Source organism: Polyodon spathula, chromosome 4, assembly GCF_017654505.1.
Source record: "Polyodon spathula isolate WHYD16114869_AA chromosome 4, ASM1765450v1, whole genome shotgun sequence".
Classification (NCBI taxonomy): Eukaryota; Metazoa; Chordata; class Actinopteri; order Acipenseriformes; family Polyodontidae; genus Polyodon; species Polyodon spathula.
Window position 1 is genome coordinate 25,250,425 of NC_054537.1, and position 21,602 is coordinate 25,272,026.

Below are 21,602 nucleotides of genomic sequence, written 5' to 3' on the forward strand. Positions count from 1 at the left end.
GTGTGTGTGTGTGTGTGTGTGTGTGTATGTATCAGTAGTACAGCCATGGATGTCGTTACCTACAACACATGACAGCACTATATGTTATTATATACATATATATATATATATATATATATATATATATATATATATATATATATATATATATATATATTATATATAAGTATTGCATATATCTATATATCATAGTACATGATATAATCACCATAGTTACATTCCACATTATCAAAACGTTTTTTAAATTTAAGGTGTCCAACTGTTCTTTGAAGTAGAAGGCAATCATTGATCTTAATCTTCTGATTTATTGTTAAATAATGAACACAAGTTCCACAGTGCATAAAGGTGACTTGCATGTCTTACAAGCAATTTGTGGTTAAGTGCTTGGTTAACTGTCTGTTCCACAGTTTTGCATATACAAAGCATAATACAAATTAATATAAAAATATACATTCGAAAATTACATTTATATATAAAAAAAAAGTCTTGCATAGTCCTCTATGCTGTAGCTCCACGGAGCCTGGATGTGGCAGACATATCTTTATTTTCTGAATCTGGTCTTCCTGAAACCACAAATGGCCATGTCTGTAAAAAAAAAAAAAAAAAAAGATCTATATATAATATAATCAAAGCGTCAGCAACAGGTAGCAAACCTACCGTGTACTTTACATACAATGAAACTTGAATTAACTGATCACCAAGAGGTTTGACCATGTGTGACTGCCTAAGACAGGTGGCTTTCATAAGTAGCATTTGCACTTACAAAATGCACGTAAATGAACACTGAACAGGTATAAAAAAACACACACACATAAATGTACATTTAATATGAAATATAATATTAAAAAGAAATATATTCTTAACAAGAACGGAGTAAAAGCAATTCCTTTAAATGTACTTATGACAACATGTGATGTACTGTATTATGTTTCAACACTTCTCTCAGAGTACAGCTTGTAAGAGCACTTGAAGCCTAATGAAATAGAGGTTGTTACCTCTGATACATTATTAACAAAATATAGGTGTTGCATTTTTTTTCTCCATAATATACATTTCATAATTAAAACAAATTCGAAATATCTAACCATATATTCTAAATAATTTAAGGTATATTCCGGTATATGTTTATTATTTAGTTTTGCTTAACAAATGGTACTTGAAATTGAAACAATGCAGTAGGAACGTTGGGTGCATTCATCATCTTTTCAATAGAACCTTTACCGAAAACAAAGGTCTTCCATGGTGATCTTTAACAGGGAAAGATAACGTTCTTACCAAGCTTACAGGATGCACAAAGCAGTTCTCGTGTCTATCTTCTTGCAGAATCTGCCTGAGGTGTGCGATGTAGTTTGAAGCCAGTCTCAGCGTATCCAGTTTGGAAAGTTTGGTGTCTGGTGGTACCCAGGGCAAGCTGGTTTTTAATCTGGAAAAAGCTTTACTTAAAACTCGCATCCTTGCTCTTTCACGGGAATTGGCAGCATTTCTCTGTGACTGTTTGCATTCCTTGTGTGGTTTGGGTAGGCTCTTACTTGATTTGTCTCTCTTTTGCTTGGTTGAGCAGTTGCTGCTACCGCTGAATTCTGTGCAAGGCTCGTCTTCTGCGGCAGAATTGTACAAATCGTTGTCTGTAGCATCCTGCCTTGAGCCATGGTAGTGAAAATCAAGTCCCTGTATAACCATCTCTTGAATATCATCAGTATCACTAACCGAGCCTGTTGACATGCTGCACTGTCAAATTGTGTACACAAAAAGAAAAGAAACAAAAGAAAGAAAGAAGAGATATTAAAAAAAACAATTGTGACTTCTTTCATTAAGGGTAAACGTTTTTTTTTTTATTAGAAGGCTACTTTCCTAGATTTCACGACGACATATATCTACTTTTAACAGCAGTACAGTATTTATATTGATCCAACAGACCAAACTATTTTGATTTTATGTGAGGGAAAATAAATACATGTAGCTACCGGTAGTCATTGAAACAATCGTCCCGCCCTCTGCCCCCCAATTTAACTATTTAAGAACTGGCATATTTAAAATGCGCGAAATAAAGTACTGGGTTGATTTGATTGCGTTTCTGCTGCACTTTGGTAATGTATCTCACAGTTTATGAGCTGTAACTAGTTCTGCCTGGTTTCTCTTCTAATTACATCAGTTAATACAAAACACCTCAATTTAATATTGGATATTAATTATAACCTTCAAATCTGCATCTATTGTAAAGCAGATAAAATTAATTGTTTCAAATGATTATTTTGAGAAGTACAAAATAAGAATAATAATAATAAAAACAACCACCACAAAAGTCCACTCCAATAATCTTTTGTAGCCTAGATAAATTACTCTCTCTCTCTCTCTCTCTCTCTCTGTATACACAGGGGTGTAGTGCTATATTAAGAAGTGAGGTGTCGCTATTATCTACCCATAACCCCCAACCTGTTGAGTTAACCTTCGCTAGATTGTCTCGGCCCACCCTCTGGGTGGGTTTAAAAATTCAGTTCACCCGCGTTTCCGTGGTGACTGTTCTATTTACCCTCACAGCTCTGCTTGTGTGCGCGTATGTGTTGTTGTTTTTTTTTTTTGTTCCTTGCAGTGTAACTTTTTTTTTTTTTTTTTAAAGAAGCGCAATTTCTCCACCGGGCCCCAGTTGTTGAGTAGAATCCGCTGGCTTGTTTCAGCCCGCCCACTCGACGCACTTAGTAATAACAATAATAATAATAATACAATTTTATATTACTAGCCTGATGTGGTTACTGTTGTTCTCCCATAGCTCAACTGCTGTGTGTGTGTGAGCCTCTATTTTTTTCTTATTGCGCTTTTTCTTCCTGTCTTAACACACTGCAGCTCCTTGAGAATGTGCTCCACTCAAGTATACGCTATGCGCTGCCCTATTGTGTGACTGGACGCTGTCCACAACCAGGTTATCGCCGTGTGCTTCCCTGTAATGCTCTCCTGATTGCTTACCATGGCCACTCGAGCCTGTATATCCACCCCGGTGATACTATGCGCTACCCTGGGTTGTGTTCACTACACACGGTTAAGGCTAGGTGTCTCAGATGGTCTTCCATCCCCCTCCATTTGATTCAGAGGAGGAGGGGAAACTGAATTCCATCTGCTCAGTGAGGGCATTGAGAGGTTATGTGGATAGATGAAAGAGCTGTATCAGTCTGACCAGCTCTTTGTTATGGTGAAAGAACCCTTGGTCAAACCTTCTCAAAGCAGAGACTGGCCCACTGGATTGTGGACACAGTATAGACTGAATACAATAATGACGGCCTACCCCCACCTGGTAGGCCGCGCACTCTACCAGAGGTGTGGTTACGTCATGGGCTCTCTTTTGTGGTGCTTCACTGACAAACATTTATACTGCTGCTAGCTGGGCTGCGCCGCATACATTCATCAGGTTCTCGGTTCTACTGACTTAAAGTAGTAGATCCCGCTAAGCCTTCATTAGGCACAAGGGTCCTTGAGGTTGTACGCACACACCACCATCCACTCACACTTCCTCATGACTGCTCTGGTATACTTTCCCAAAAGTTTTGGTTGGTGCTCATCTTCAAATTGAAAGGGAACATTAGGTTAATCCTGGTTCCCTGTAAGAGAAGACGCTCACTAAACCTTGCAAGGTCGCATCACTCGCATTCGCGGGTTTGATGCAAAAGAGGAAGTGAGCTCTGCAGAGCGACTACTTATTCCCTCGGTAGGCGGGACCGAGGACGTGTGGCTCAGCCTTGTGGAACACCAGACGGGAAGGGGGGGCCTTTCTCTCGCAAGGCGAACAGACTCTGCCACGCTGTGTCTGTGAGACGGTTTTAACGAAGACACACAAAAATCAAAATAACCAACACCAACACAAGGTTACGGTCTCTAATTCTTGGTCCCAATGCCATTCATCATTGTAAGACTTTGTCTTCCCGCTGTTTGCACAAAACGTTTTTTTTTTTGTAAGGTCACCATCCAGTCACCCTTTATTGTTTGTTGCGATTTGAGTTTTATCTTTTAAATAAGTCGTAAATAAACTAGAAGACATAACGTGCACCACAATGCTTGTTATTAGAGGTGCAAACAAATATAAGGCAATTTATAAATTAGAAAAAGTCTCAATAACAATCCAAATACTTTTATCGCTGTTAGCAAAGGTTTGTAGGTTGATGGTAGTAATTTGCAGTGGTCATGTTCTTATAAATATAAGTTATATGATGTGTGTGCAAACAAGACATCTCTAAATGGTCTTTTCGTATATATATATATATATATATAAACAATTATTTGTTATATTATATATATATATATATATATATATTTATAAACAAGTTTATTGTTTATGAAAATACTAGGCACAGTAATAGGGTTAAAAGCCCCCAGGGACAGTTGAACCAGGACCCCACACGACTACACTATATTTACATTGTTCTGGAAGGATATTTGGCCATATCTCAATTGTTATGGCTTCTTTCAACAAAGTCTGTTCTCCATGATGTCCCCTACAGTCATCTCTTGTAAGTGTGGTCTTGTGAGGCAGTATATTGTGCAGACTAGGATTCTGAGGCATCTGTTAACCGAGCCCTAACTCTGTCTACTATCTAAATCAAAATAACTTAAATAGGCTAACATAGCAAATAACATAATCTATGTTAGTAATGTCAGTGTATAACTGAGGAGTTTATTACACTGCAGTAAAGGTTTTGTTTTTGTTTTTTTGTTTTTTTGTTACAGCTAATTAAACATATTAGGCATGTGTATAACAATTTACACTAAATATAAATGTTATTCAAATTCAATTTCCATTTAAGAAATAGATAGTAGCCTATACCAGTACTATAATATATACTTAGATTTTGCTACTGTATTCTGAATTCATGACAGAAAATTCCCATGCTTAAAAAACATGTGTCTTCTTGGTGCCTAGCAGCTCAAATCAAATAACCTTTAAGAAGTCATTATTAATTGTTCAGGCTCGTTACTTTTTTAAGAACACAAATGTAGCCCGCATTGCTCAGATGTCACTCACTTACACAACACTTCCCCCTTTGGAAGAGAGTAGCAAATTCTCTTTTAATGCCTCCTGGCGCCAGAAGAAAGTTCTCATGTAACGGATACCACTTGGTGCTAAAATTGTGATTTTGCTCAGTTTGTCAATCAGCTACTTGTGATAGAGTGCACTTTTACCAAACAAAACAATAACAAAAAAACACCTCAATCATACATAATTGTTTTGTTGATTGGTATTGTCCAGATGTACATACACAGCAATAATTTACACCCAAGCCAGTGGTTTGGAGTGCATCAGTGTTGTCCTGTTTAAACAATGAGGTGTAATTGAAATAGTTGGATGCTTCTCACACATTATTGTTTCTATTATTAGTAGTAGTAGTAGTCGTAGTAGTAGTCCTATTTAAATGACCGTTTGCGTTCAAAAAGAAGATGCTAACGAGGACTGACTTCTAACTGATTTAAAATAAAAATGTAATTAAATGTTCATTTGGAAAACAAATGAAGTGGATGGTACAGAGCACACCATTTAGAACCCATTGGTCGGCAAAGGCCATCATGTCACCTGTGGACTCCGCAGGGGGCCACTGTAGGTACCAGTTAACCTTTTTTTTTATTTAAGAGAGACCAATTAGTATTTTTATTTATTTTTCCCCCAATTTGATAGGTCCAATTATATTTTTTCTCCTCACTGCAGCGAGTCCCCATATGCAGCACAGATGTTCTGAGGGTGTATGAGCATCCTTCGATCTCACAAGCCTAAAGCCAGAATTGCTTTTATGCAGAGCAATCCAGAGCAGAGGTGGGCAGGCTAACGATCCCAGAAGACAGAGATCAGCCTTGCTTCTTATCCATTCTAAATATGCTTGGTGTCTGGCGGATAGGGTTCTCTGTTGCGTGATGAGGAGAATAAGTCCCTGCTGGTTTCCCATCCCCATCCCTGGAAGCGTCAGAGCCAATGGTACACCTCCTTCGGAATCCCCAGCAAAGTTCGGCCTCTTTGCACAGCCTGGACACAAACCACCGCTGTCCAAGCTGTATGACCCATCCTGCTCTCACCACAGCAGCGCTTTAACTGGATGAGCCACTCGAGGACGCCTTAGTTAACCTTTAAAAGGCACTCAGCAGAGGCGTACAGCATTCGGAAGAGGCCAACGAACTGTGGCCCGAATGCTTTCAGAGTTCCAAAGAGATTGTGATTGTGAATTTTGATTTCTCTTGGTCGAGAGACAAAAAGGCAACTGACTGACCAGTCCTCCTGCTGCATTCCCGAACAAAGAAGATTGTGGTGAGGTACACCTACCCCTGTGCATATTTTATCACTTGCACATTTGTCGCAAACGCAAACTGTTCACCCCAGAATTGGGACATTCGCGGTGAACATAAAAAAGTTTAACTGTTTAATTACCTGCATGAGTTACTCAGGGCAGAGGTATTTACTGTTACTGTATTTACATGCACTGCAGGCGAGTTTCAGTTGGAGCTTGCGGTAGATCAGGCTGGAATAGCTGGGCTACATATGGTTTACGTATGTATGTATTGGTGCACAGGGGGTGGAATTATTATGATCTAAAATGTAGAGGTATTTGGGCATGAGTGCTTCACAAGTAGTTCATCAGTAGGTGATCAGAGGAGAGAACATAAGAGAGATGGGAGAAATAAATATAAAGTAAACAATTGCTACTCATGCTGGAAGAACCAGCATGATGCTTGTTTTGTCTGTATCTTTTGGCCATCATGCCATTTATTTTTGCATTGTTTCATTTTGTGTTCAACCATTTTAAGTATTTATTTTGCAATAAACACGCATAGGACTGCTCTGGGTGGATCACGTCTGCTAGAACAGACTTGAGCCTCAGGGAGGCAGTCTTGGCCATGATTTTGTAGTCTGTACAAAGCAGCAAAACCGGGCACCAGTTCTTGAAGCAGCAGAGATCCCCTTTCCAGGGCAGCAATATAATCACTGCCCTTCTCATCGAAAGGGGCAGCTCTCTGGTCTTGTAGGCTTCCAGCAGGACATGCGCAAAGGCAAGCCCCAACAATGCCTGGTGATTTGTTGTAAGGCATCAGATGGAGGGCGTCAGAGTCTGTTGGCCTACAAACTCATCCCAGACTCTCTGGCTGACCATGAGAAGCCCAACCCAAAGAACCCTGCATGCATCAGAGTCAACAGGATCCAGAAAGAAGAGAGCAGAGTAGAAGACCCTGGCCCTCTCAGTCACAATCTCTAGATCTGACAGAAGGAAGCCATCTTCTGCCAGAAGCCAAGTGATGTTCTTCTGGTCTCCCTTCTTTTTCTACAATGCATAGAAGAAGTGTGTTTTGCAGTCCATCTCCCAAAGGGATTGTGCATAAACTCCTCCCTAAGACTGTTGGAGCTGCAGGTCTTGCAAGGTGCTCTTCTTCTCCTTGTACGCACTCTACGTGAGTTAGTCCCCACGAGCCAGGCGGCTCTCCAGCTCAAGCAGCTCCCTTTCCAGCTGCTCGATCTGTGAGTCCCTCCACCTGCTCGCACTGACACCCCTCATGAAATCCTGACAGAAGATCTTGATCTGCGCTTTCTCCATGTCCCAACACTGGCGCCACATGGTGAAGCGAGATTGTCTGCTGTGCCAGACCATCCAAAAGTTGCAAAGTTCTTGTCCTCTAACAAACCATTATTAAAGTGCCAGCAGGCAGCAGCGTACTTAGCTGGCACTATGGTTAACAAGTTCAGTATATAAATAACATTTTAAATAACATCATATTCCAAGATGTAATTTAATAGAAGCTAGAATTTAAAGCCTGGGTGTGAATCAAGGCAACCAGCCTTCAAATTAACCAGAGTTCACCTGGATTGCAGTATGAAAAAGAAAAAAATTCAGCATAAGCAGTTACCATCCAGTTGACGAAGCTGGGCATTTTGTTATTCACACTTCTTATAGTTTATTCACACTTGATGGACTATTTAGTTTGTTTGTATTACTGTGCCTAGAGTTGAACAGAACACCAATAAAGGCAGAGTTATGCAACTGAAGTTGAATTGTTGATGAATAAAAAGGATAAAATATGTGAAATTCCAATAGAGAGAAAGCACACAATAGCATACATATATGTTGTTTACTCTTCAACACACAATTAAAAATTAACAATTCCCCAGTCTTCTTATTGGATATTTACTAAAGTGCTCTGCTATCACAGTGTTGTCATTCTTTTACTGTCATAGGTTGAAATTAAAATTATTACAATGGAGACCCTTTGCCAAAAATGATCTAATAGCACAACTGAGATGCATGCTACATTTTACAGTTCAAGTATGCAGAGTTAACATTGTAGGAAGCTGTAGTTTATCATTTCTGTTAAAATTTAACTACGTCCTTTCTGTACTGCTGTTCAGTTTTGTACAGCACTATATTGCCTGCTATGGAGTAAGAATAATGAAACAGTACTGCTAATTTGTATGTGATGTCATTTACATCTGAAACAAAGTATGTGATAAAAATAAATGTCAAATGTCAAATACACATCAATACAGTATCGGGGTCTAATATATACTGTATTATATATTTAGTCTTTTAAAGCATATGTTGATTCTGTCATATTGTGATACCAGCATCATGAAAAATGAGTTTACAAAATATACTTAATAACTATATATATATATATATATATATATATATATATATATATATATATATATATATATATATATATATATATATATATATCATACCTGTTTTCTTTTCTTTTCTTGTTTAAGAAAAGAAAAAGAACACTGTGTTTCATTTTTTGTAATATTTCTCAGATTTCTCTTTCTCATTATCTAGGAATGTTCCATAATCCAAGGACACTTTCTCATACATTAATTAATCCAGCAGCTCTAAACTGTTTCACATGAAACTTCAAAATAAGCTGGACTTTAGTAATAAAGGATCACCCTTGAACTTGTCATCTGGTGAGGTATTGAATTGCAACATCCACTCAATTATGTGATCTTGAAAATGCCACTGTATCCCAATTTCCAGTAAACCTTAGCAAATGGGAAAATACTATTGTAAAAAAAAAAAAACATTTCACAAAATGAGGTACTCAGTCATTTAGGAGGATATACACAGTGTAAAAAAGTACATAATAAAATAACATCTTTTTTGGGTGAGTGCCCTGTGTTAATTGAATTTGCTGAACTACTGTGTGGCAGAGCAAAGCTCTGCCCTTTAAATTGGCAGGGATGGGGTTAACTTCCCCTACCTGCCTGGGTTTATTATGTTCAGGTGGCTGGGGTTGATTAGTTGATTAGGTTGATTAACGATCAATCAGCGCCCAGCCACCTGATATAAAAGGAGGCCTCTGCTTCTCATTTGGGGAGAGGGAGCTGAGGAAGCAGGTTGGTGGTTGTTTTGTGGTTTTTGAATTTTCTAAATCCAGTGAAGGCATTGCCCAGCCTGGAAACTTTATTTTTGTGAGTTTTGTTTTTGCTTTATTTGTGTTTGAGTATCTGTTATTTTGCCCTTGTGCACTTTATTTTTGTTTATTTATAATAAAATAGTTATTTTTTTGAACTGCAGTCTGTCTCTGGGCCTCTATCCACTCGCCAGCCTGCCACATACTGGCACATTAAACTCGCCATTTATCGAGGCAGCTATCAGTTTTCACCAAATCACCAGTACCAATGATATTAGTTTACCCAAGCTTCATAAATTGTCCACCATACATAACTGAAGCTGTGATGCTTTATTTGTCAGATAGCTCCCTTGTCCATTTTAAATGACCTAAAATGTCTATTCTCAGAAAGTTCAAGTTTTAGTGCTCACCATGCTCCAGAAAGCTATATTGCATTTGTATCAGTCTTTGAAAAACACTGAAATGTTTTAGGGACTTTAGGCCTGATAGTTCTTTCCAAAGTTTCTGTTTTCTTCTGTTTGGTATAGAAATTCCACACAATGCTTTGCTTTGATGCCATTGTTATGTATTCACAATGCACAATTTAGCGGTCAGGAACAGCACTTTATTGTTACCAAATGCACAAGTCCCACAAACTCTTTTGCGACCGCTGTCAAAACCCAGCTGACTCAATTTAAGGTAGCTATTGTTACAGATCATAATGTAATAGCGGTGCTGTACTACTGCATTAGAACAATACAACTTCAGAAAAAGCTCAAATGACAAAAACAAATGCTTATTTGTAACGAGGTCTCATCTATATAGGCGGGACAGACTTCATTTAAATAACAAGGGAACCAATCTACTCGGAAAATGAATACTTGAGGAGGTTCAGAAAAAAAGGGGGAGAAATCAACAAAAAACAGAAGGGGGACCCCATCAAAACAAGGGCAACAACTCGGGTAAGATAGCCATTAAATGTATTTATTTAAATGCTAGAAGTCTCAAAAACAAAATGTTAGAACTTGAAGCTACTGCACTAACAAGTAACTACGATGTGATAGCTGTTACAGAAACTAACAAAACCGAGCAAAATAATCTGTTATAGAATGACATTAGAAATGCGTGTAGCAATGGAGAAGCCATACTAATGGGGGATTTCAACTTGCCCCATATAAAATGGGAAAACCTGGTAGGGAGCAGGACAGATGAAAATTAAATGGTAGATATGACAAATGACTGCTTCCTAATGCAATTTGTCAATGCACTGACTAAAGGGGAGGCATGCCTTGATTTATTATTTTCAAATAACGAAGACAGAATGACTAAAACAGAGGTTAGAGAACCATTGGCAAACTCAGATCACAACATGATCTCATTTGAAGTGCTAGTTAAAACCCCAAAAGTAACAACTAAAGCTAAGATTTACAATTTTAAAAAGGCAAACTATGAAGGAATGAAACAGAGACTAACAGAAGTAGATTAGAGTAAAATAGAGAAAATATCCACAGAGAAAGGATGGCTATTTTTCATAAATGTAGTACTAGAACTGCAAAACAATTACACCCCCAAAGTAGACAAATCAAAATCTACAAACAAAATGGCTAAAATGGTTTAATAGATCATAACATAACATAATTTTTCAGAGAAAAAAGGCACAAAAGGGACCAAAGAACAAAGAGACCAAAGAACAAAGTACACAGAAAGAGTACTTGGAATTGCAAACGCAAGTCAAAAAGGAAGTTAGAAAGGGCAAATGAGCATTGCCAAGGGGGCTAAAACCAATTCCAAAAGGCTTTTTCAAAATTATAACAGCAAAACAAGATTCATGGCAGAAGTAAAATGTCTAAGAGATACAAATGACAAAATCATAGATGAAGAGAAAAAATAGCAAATATATTAAATGATTACTTTTCACAAGTTTTTACAAAGAAGGATACAGAGAACATGCCCCACATGTCGACCTGTTCCTAACCAGTTTCACCAACCATGCCACAGACCCCCTTCTCCAGTTCAGGACCTGCAAGGGACTCTCCCCAAGGCCAGGCACAGGCGCCATGACACTGCCGACCGCCTACTAGCTACAAGGATTTTGTGTCCAAATCTTGCTCAATGAATTTGCTCAAGCCTAGTGTTGTCAGTAGGCAGCAGCAATATTAAAACAAGGCTAATTTAATACATATTATAATGTTTTGTCAGTTGTAATGTTACATATTGTAATGTTATGAAGCGGGACTCAGGGAGACAGTGTTGAATTCTCAAATTCACAGTTTATTGAGGTATAAACAGAGAACTCCTCTTTGGGGCCAGAATTCACGCCAGTGCATCCCTAGACAGCAGCATGCGTCCTGCACTCCACGCAGAGCACTTTTACTGGATGCGCCACTCGGGAGCCCCCCTCTTTTTAACAATGTAACCAAAAAGTCATACAATATTTTAGACGCACACTTCTTGTAGCATGTGGAATGTGTTTGGTATGTGCATGATACGTCACATAAATAATGACTATGGAGAGAGAGAGAGTCGACTTTCTAAGCTGCATGGAAACCTGGCCATTGTTATCATTTTTCATATGGTACCAACAAATATTTAAAAGCTTAACAAAAAAAGCCATGGCCAATTAATCAATTGGTTTCTATATAAGGTTAATCATTTGGCCTAGGCACCAAATTGAAGTTCTGGATATATTATTTTAATACACTATTAAATAATGTAATTCTCCTTTTAGTAAAAGGATCATCAAAACATAACATTTACTCCAACTCTCACAGTCAGATTTGGTTGTGGCAGGTGCAAGCTAATGACATCAGGAACGATTTCTGTTTGCCATGCAGATTTGTTACCATGGATACTGTGCCTGTGCAGCTGTACTACAGAGCACATGGCAAATAAAACATTTTAAATGCCTTACTAGCACTGTATCAATAAAAGAGCAGTTTGTGTGTGTGTGTGTGTGTGTGTGTGTGTGTGTATATATATATATATATATATATATATATATATATATATATATATATATATATATGAATATAAGGTTATGTTTATTCATCCAGTAATTGTTTAAGTAATTTTTGTAGATATGAAATTTAAGAACAGTAAATATTAAAGTGTTCTCGGAAAATGCTGTGCTGAGAGTGGCTGCATTGGAGAATTGCCATTCCGAAATGCCATCTTCCCAAAAATTTTAACTATCTCGTTGGAGAATCATGTCTTTCTTATAGTGGGCAAAATTGAAGAAAAGATCAAAATTAAAATCCAGAATTAAAAGTTGTTATACTGTTGCACTATTTTCAATAATACTAATAGTTGCAGATGCATTTCCTCACCATTACTAAATGCAACAAATGCAATGGGAAGATCAGTTGAATTGTATGATGACATTACTCAGATCCCCCACAGTTAGATCATTAAAATAGACTCCACTGTCTTTTTCAGATTTGCTAACCACTTCATTGGGTATATTTTCATTTGATGGATCCAATGGGTTTGGCAAACGTGTGTGATTTTGATCTTAACAGTCTTTACTGTATTGTATTAAGTGTGTGGCAGTTCTAAACAGTACATTTTATACATGTATAACATGTAAAGTTTGAGAAATTGTGTAAGCATAACAAAGTTGTTTCTATAATACTTCACCTATATCTTGCAAGGATTGTGTGAGAAATTAGTTTTTACTGCTATGGATGGAAGGCCTCCTATTTACAAGAACAAAGTAATTTGAATACACCCTACCATGTTCTCCAGACCCGATACGTTAAATACAATATGGTGGATGTTAAATAAATAAAACCAAGTGGAATATAAAAAAATGCACCAGTGTTTAAGTGATATAGCATTACTTCCTTGTTTCATTAAGCTGGGATTAGTAGTAAGAAGAACAAATATGAGAAAACAGGGAGTTGTGCTTCAAGATTTAGACCATTTCAAACAATTTGCTCATCAATCAGACATTGAGCTTTGAGAGAAGGAAGCCTTCTTGTTTAACAATAATTTCATCTGGAGCTTATTAGTCTCCAAATTCACTTCACTCTCCAGTTTCTGAGTAATGCACTGCTGGGAAACTAGGCCAGGTGTTCTTTTGCTGACTTTTAAAGGCAACCATATCTAAGGCCTTCAACTGCTGTTGAGGCACAAGGTCTTTAGCTTTGAGCAATGATAAGTAGTGATTTCCATAACATTAAACTGTGAAAGCATATATTTTGAACAATGAGCTCTAGTACCAAAGGTACTCATACTTTATAGGGCATTTACTTTGCATGATAAAGTTCCTGTTTATTTTATGTTTGTTTGTTTTTTCATTCCTTTTAGGATGGACCTCTTTCATCTTTTCAATACAAAACAAAATAGCATTCTAAAAGCAGAAAAGTTACTTTTTGTGTTTAGTTTTAATAGTTTTAAAATGATCATCATTGCAAGGCACAAACACTGACATAAAGGTCAACAATAATATAAAAATTACTCTTAAGTTGAAGTAACTTGCTTCTGAATTACTAACTCTTTCTTCCTCACAGTTTTCATCGATTGGTCAGTGTTAACCAATTCGCAGCAGCGCCCAGTGAAAACTCAAAATTACAACATTGGGTACTTAACACTATGCAACACAAACGCTGAGTTTGTGCATCACATGGCATTGTTTTTGTATTTATTTAAATTGGGCCCTATATGTTTAACATTTAGGAGTAGATGTAAGTATAGGCGAATTGCAAATAATTGCGGATGCAAAATTCAAATTGCATTGCGACCAAGCAATGATTTTACACTGTGCCCTATGTAAGCTTAAGAGCAATGCAAATTACTCAACACGCATAAATAATGATCTGCAGAGTACAGAGAGCAGTAGGAGCTGTATGGAGCACAAAAATACAAACCAAAAAACAATATGACAAAGGAAGGGCATCAAAGTCCTCTTGACGTACGGAAAAGAAAATACAAGTTAGAATCCTTATGTATTGGCCTGCCCTTTTCAACATGACATCCAGAAATTTGCCTAACACTCTGGAAAAGGTGGATTGGCTATCCCTCCAGACATTTCAACTCTGGTCTGAAAGGAACCAGAAGTAGTGCAGATAACACAGCACTTTCACATGTGCAGGGATAGTGGTCCATAGATTGACACTGGGGTCAAGCTCATCCCTCAATTCAGCTGTTACATCCCAAACAAAGTGACCCTGGGATTGAATATGCAGGGTCTTTTTTGTCTTACCCTGCTCCTCTGAACGTGCTTTTTCCTTTCCTCAATAAGAGGAAGTGTACCACAGCAGCCATCCTGAAGCCAATGACAGGTCTCTGCAGGTGTGTGCTTTTATACAACTCTTACAGTAAGTTACTTGTTCTACAATGGTTTGCACCTTGTAAGAAGACATGCAAAGATTTTGGATGGTCAGCAATTGCCTAAGTGCAAGACAAAATCCTTATATCACATAAAGTATCACCCATTTAAGTATCTAGATCCCACGTAAATCCATGCTTTTTTCTTCATTTGAATGCATTTCAAAATGCTTGCAATGGATTAATGATGACAAAGTGCACATTTGATAGCGGGTGCAGAACGCCTGGTGAACACCATTCTTTACATACGCTGCATTTTTAGGGGCCAGCTAAACACAATTTACAGCAGCATTATGGGGGTTTTGCACCCGCAAATCACTTTGCACATATCCTTACATCTACCCTTTGAGTTGGCTCAAACAGCAGTATTACTTACTGTGGTCATTATTAATGTCTGAAATGTATGAAACAATGCAATTTGAATGGTTTTCAATATAATTGTGTCAGTTTCACTGTGACAGTATTTTGTGTGTCCTCCTTTAGCTTTAACTACAGTTTTCAGATGTTTATGATAATTCTTAACGAGAATGTTACATATTTCATATTTCCTTCAGCTGAGACAGATTGGACACACAATGTTTGGCTGCAGCTTTCTTCAGATCAGTCCAAAGTATTTCTATTGGATTGAGATCTGGTGGTTAAGAAGGATAACTTTTATCTTTGTTTTCTTTAATTCCAGAGTTGACTTAACTGTATGTATTGGGTTGTTGTTGTGTTGGAAGATAAACTGTCTGCCAATCAGCCCTCGAGCGGATGGTATCATTGTACTTTGTAGAATGTTTTGATACATGGCTGCATTCATTCACTCTTCAATCACATTACTCTCTCCAGTCCTTTAACTGCTAAAACACCCCCCCCCCTCCCCCCATATCATCATTGAACCACATGTGTGTTTAACTGTAGGTTCAAGGTTTTCTTCATTTAAGGCTTTGCCCTTTCTTTCTCCAAACATACTATGTATGGTCCATTTTGGGGGAAATGTTATATTTCTGACTCATTGGACAAGAGAATTTTGTTAAAGAATGATTAATTTTCCTTTTCATATAACTCTTGTGTTCTTTCATGCACTATTATGCCTGATGTTTCTAAATCTTTCTTAAAGTCCTTGGCTTTTAATCGGACTATTCTCCCACCTTCTTTTTGTACCTGCAATTTTCTTTGGGTGTCTACTCCTTTCAAACATTTCAGTTAAATTTGTTCTGTAGTACTTCTTGATTATTGCTCTGATTGTGGATTTTAGTATTCCATGTTTCTTTGAAACTGTTCTGTAGGCATTTCCTTTGTTGTCGTTTGCTACAAGTGCTTTTCTCAAAGGTGAATCCAACTTCTTTGTCTTGATCATCATCTGTTGTGTTGCCTCAACGTTCTTCAACAGATGTTGGAAATAATGCCCTCTTTTTCTGGCTGTTGGCCTGATAATGCAACGTAGTTACTTTGTGCAATAGTTTTGAATCAATGAATATGTTTCTTTATTATTCTTTATATTTTTATTAATTTATATATATTTTTTTTTAACAGATTGTTTGTTAAACTGCCTGAAATTGTGTATTTTAGTCTTTCGTAATATTAATTAGTGTCTGATATTCAATAAAGGCTTGTATTTAAAATGTTGCTTGAATTATACTAAGTGTAGGGTGCCAATACTTTTGTCTGCAACAGAGGGTGAATTAGTGCCTTAACTGCATTATCTCCTCCAGACTCCTCCAGACTTTAAACAGCATACCCATTATGCAAACCCAGTGTGCATTAGGACAATTTAGTTATGAAAATTCTAGTCTAAACCTCATTCTTCCTTTTTTCCCAGTGCAGTTAAAAGGCTGCTGTAACTACTTGGCCGGTAGCTCCAGTAAATCCAATCCTGAATTATTTGCCCATTATTGCTTTTGTTTACCCAAGGGAAAATTAAACGCTGTTTCTTGGAACAGTAAGGCCTTCAATACACTAATGCCTATGTTGATCTCTGACAGATGTGGTGACTGTGAAGCCAGTGTTGAGAACCAGTTGCTTTGCAGGTGCACATACTGTTAAATATTATTAGTGTCAAGTGGGAGATAGGGAGAAACTCTGAAATATGTCACCCACATCTTCTATGCATCAAAACAATCCCCCCCCCCCCCCCCCAAAAAAAAGAGCTTATTTGTTCAATATTACATTAGTTTGTCATTCATAAATCACAGCAGTGTCATACATTTACCAATGATAAGCTCTTATTGGGCCTTGTTCGTATAACAGTTTTTTTTTGTTTGTTTTTTTTGTTTTTTTTATAAAAAATGTTTTGCTGTGAACTGTATTTTAAAAAACTGTTTTAATATATGAAGTTTGCAGTTCATAAAACCCTTTTTTCAGCTGTTTTAAAGATAGTTTATTCATTTATTCACATTTTTTCAAAGCACATTTTAACATCGTAAAAAGTTGATTAATACAGCAGACTCCAATGATTGCGTGCTGGCAAGAGGTGGATTTTAAATCTTGGGCTTCAGAAAAATAAAGTATATCGTCAGAACCAAAGATTGTGAATAAATGATACTATCAGGGAAAACATTAGGAACACCTTCCCAATATTGAGTTGCATCCCCTTTGGCACTCAAAGCAGCCTCAATTCATCCGAGCATGGACTCTACAAGGTGTCGAAAGCGTTCCACAGGGATGCTGGCCCATGTTGACTGCAATGCTTCCCACAGTTGTGTCGTTGGTTAGTAGTTGATCTCTACTCCGAACAGCTTGATCCATCTCATTTCACAGATGCTCAATTGGATTGAGATCTGGTGACTGGGCAGGCCACTGCAGTAAGCTGAATTCACTGTCATGTTCGTGGAACCATTCCTGGACAATCCTAGTCTTGTGGCATGGGGCATTATCCTACTGAAAATCCATTAGCAGATGGATACACTGCTGCCATGAAGGGATGCACCTGATTGGCAATGATGTTCAGATATCCTGTAGCATTCAAACATTGCTCCACTTTTATCAAGGGGCCTAATGTGTGCCATGAAAACACATCCCACACCATCATTCCACCACCACCAGCCTGCAATGTTGACACGCGGCATGATGGATGCATGTACTCATGTGGTTTTCTCCATATCCTAGTCCTCCCATCAGAGTGAAACAGCAGGAACCGGGATTCATCAGACCAAGCAATGTTTTTCCAGTCCTCCAGTGTTTTGGTTCCTTAGCCCTCTGCAAGTGCAGTTTCTTGTGTTTTGCTGAAAGAAGTGGAACTCTGTTAGGTTGTCGGCTGCCATACCCCACTCGTGTCAAGGTACGACGAGTTGTGCATTCTTTTATGGGTCTTTCGGCACCAATGTTGTACTGGACTGTCAGTTGACTAACTGTAGCCCGTCTGTTGCTCTGCACAATTTGTGTCAGTTACCTTTGTCCTCTTTCATCAATGAGCCATTTTTGATCACTGGCCTGTCATTGGCTGGATGTCCTTTGGGTGGTGGACCATCCTTGATACACATGGGAAACTGTTGAGCGTGAAAAACCCAGCAGCGTTGCAGTTCTTGACACAATCAAACTGGCGTGCCTGGCACCTACTACCATACCCTGTTCAAAGACACTTAAATCTTTTGTCTTGCCCATTTACCCTCTGAATGGCACACATACACAATCCATGTCTCAGTTGTGTCAAGGCTTAAAAATCCTTCTTTAACCTGTCTCCCCTTCATCTACACTGATTGAAGTGGATTTAATAGGCTACATGAATAAAGGATCATAGCTTTCACCTGGATTCACTTTGTCAGTCTATTTCATGGAAAGAGCAGGTGTTCCTAATGTTTTGTACACTCAGTGTATGATTGTATAACGCCACAGATTTAATTGCAGACTGAAGTTGGAAATGATGGCAACTCCAGTTTATTATAGGAGCAAGATTAGACTGAGGTTTACTTTATGTGTCCATGGTTAAGGGTTTAATTAGGATAATAATGCAAACACAGTGGTTAGTTCTTACATCAACTATATGATAAATTAGGCTTACTTTGAAAATCATTATATACAGAATATGCTTATTGCTTAGATGAATTTACTTTTGAAAATTATTATTTTAAACCCATGTCTTAAATATTGTTAGATGGTGTAAAAAATGCTGCAAACTGCATTGAACATTAAAATGGTGTTTATACCCTAATAACCATTGCAAATTTACACAGTAATTTTGCAGTTTCAATGGTTCTATGCATTTACCATAGTTTACTATGGTTTGAAATGCTTTTCAATATGCTTTACCATAACTCTTTGGGATTTATAATGTTTACCTATACTTTATTACAATTTGCTATAATTATCTATGGCAATTTTTTATTAGTTACTTTGTTACACATCATTCTGGCAAAACTACATTTGCAGTGCAGGTGCACAAAATGATACCCTATACTCTCTAACAGAATCTTTGTGGATAGCCTACACTGTGAAATTACAATTAGGGCTGAGTAACAAGCTTTTTGAATATAATGCCTTCTTCATGGGAATTTGATTTCACTTTCTCAAACAACGAGTTGAATTATGTGAATGCTGTAATAAATAATAATTATGCTTGCTCCCTTAGCCAGCAGAAAAAGCATGGACTCAACATTTGCTATAACAGAAACTTGAATCTGGGCTGGAAGCCAACCAAAATTTACATGCTAATTCCTTAATTTACACAGAAACCATCATGCATATTATTATGACTTGAACAGGCCAAGTAAAACCAATGCATGTAAACCACTTATCATATTCTTTTCCAAAAATCAAAAGAGAGGCTCAGATAGCCTTTCATGTATCATGCAACACATTTTTCATTAATGAATTGGTAGATTTATTTAAATAAGTATGACAATTAGTTAGTAGCCTGCTAGAGCTGGAAGCTGATTGGCTGATGGTACTGCATAGTTTTCTGATCGATACATAGTTAGAAATAGTTTAAAACATATTTAACACAGAATGAAATGCCTTGAACAGACTTCTAGGGTTATTTAAAAAAAAAAGTCTTATTATGATTAGGAGTGAAACTGCAAAAGATACAAGGCCACAGTAGGGAAAAACCTGATCAACCTATACCCATTGGGGTGACACACACTCCCGTGGTAATCCTGGGATAACTGCAGGATGGTTAATCCAGAGTTAGTGCTATAAAATGGTCTTAAATCAAATTAACCCTTTACACTCAATTCTGAAAGTCTGTCTGTTACTGTGTTTGTTCTCTATTGTATTCATGTTTTACTCTCCAATTAAAGTCAATTTCAGATGTTGCCTCACCTCTGCAACACACTAACTGATCAGGAGGACTGGAGATCAACAGGCAATCTTCATTCCCACAGTTAAACCAATTGTCTGTTTTCACCATGAACTGAAGTAATAGATGATAGCAAGCTACTGACCCCTGGAAAGAGCCCAGCATGTTTTCACCTGTATTTGTGTGCCAGAACACTACTAGTCGTACAAACATGAATCCAGTTTTAACTTACACTTTCAGATACGTTACATTATTAACACTACCCTCAGACATTACAATTTAAAGTTTATCAAAGTAGGGCTTTATTCCCAGGTGATTACATTCAAGACTCTGGTGAGAAAGAGTTCCACGAAAGAAAGCAAAACATTACATTTCTGGCAAAACCATACTTGTACATTTTTTTGTAACCTTTATGTGTGGTTTGCAGACAGGAGCTAGGTCTCCTCCCCTTTTATATCCCACTAAAATATCAATCAATCACTCTATGTAAAGCCTGGAATTATTCTTTGTCTTGCTTTTTTGTTTTCTTCTATCCTTTCCTCCTCCACTTTGCTACATCACCTCTGCAATGGTCTCCCTCTGGAGGGAAGTGAAGCTCACTTCCCAACCTTAGAGACCCAGCTGCGCTGGCCTCATCCTCCACAAGCCAGAGGGGACCCAGGGCCAAATATATCCTAATACTGCTTGTTTTCCAGTTCTCTCAGCATTAGGTTCCCTTTGGGGGAAAAGTTACTTCCCAGCCTTGGAGGCTGATCGGTTTGGTTTTCATCTGTGTCATTCTCCCTCTCTGGAGACCCCCTCTTTGTACGCAACTCTCGCTCCTGTTCTGTGAATGTGTATTTAAATGGTTATAGCCTGAAGGTAAGATTCGATTTGCACATAATTACCATTGGAGATTATAAGAAACAAACGTCTGCAAACTGTTTAATGTAATAGCTTCCTATTTCACCCTTTCAGGAAATCGGATTGCTTTTAAATTCAAATTTGTTTTAAAAGACATAATAACACTTTGTCATAGGTTTTAAAAATATCCAGTACAGCATCAATCATTTAGGGCAATGTGTTTTTCGACCTGAAAAGAGCATATATATACTGTGTGTGTGTGTATATATATATATATATATATATATATATATATATATATATATATATATATATATATATATATATGCAGAGGGCTGGGGCGTCCCATTTAGCCCTTAAGAATGAGGAGGCAGAAAATATGCAGAGGGCTTGGGGGTCCCATTTAGCCCTTAGCAACAGCAGAATCTTCTTATTATATTCGGAATGACAACACTTTGCAAGTTATTATCATGTATTTATTTATTTATTTGGCAGGCTCCTTTATCCAAGGTGACGTACAGGTGTTACAGGGCAGTACTGTACATGGTTACAATGTAGGACTAATATTTAAATATGGTATAGTATAGTAAGTGCAAATAATACAACTAAAATACAATATGAACTAGGATGCAACAAGTTAGGATTAGAAGTTATATCTACAATGTCATATTAGTAGTGCAATAGTGCATCAGCTGAGGACCCAGTAGCAGTAGTCGTAGTAGATTAAGAGATCTGCAAGCACAGTCTAAACAGGTTTTACCCCAGTTCGGATGCTAAATGCATTTTCTCCACTAGCCAACAGAGAAAAAAAAAACAGTAGCCCATCATAGTTCATTCTAATAAACTGTTACACACTGCCAGCAAA

At 37.6% G+C, this 21,602-nt stretch overlaps 1 protein-coding gene across 1 annotated transcript; it reads right to left on the minus strand.

Annotated features, from left to right (window-relative positions):
* Positions 1-234: 234 nt before the first annotated feature.
* LOC121313820 (musculin-like) lies at positions 235-1,794 on the minus strand. Its single transcript, XM_041246614.1, has 2 exons — positions 1,276-1,794; positions 235-585 (listed from the first exon to the last, which is right to left on the minus strand). The coding sequence occupies exons 1-2, from the start codon at positions 1,720-1,722 to the stop codon at positions 499-501; spliced, it is 534 nt and encodes a 177-aa protein (XP_041102548.1). The 5' UTR covers positions 1,723-1,794; the 3' UTR covers positions 235-498.
* Between the last annotated feature and the right edge of the window lie 19,808 nt (positions 1,795-21,602).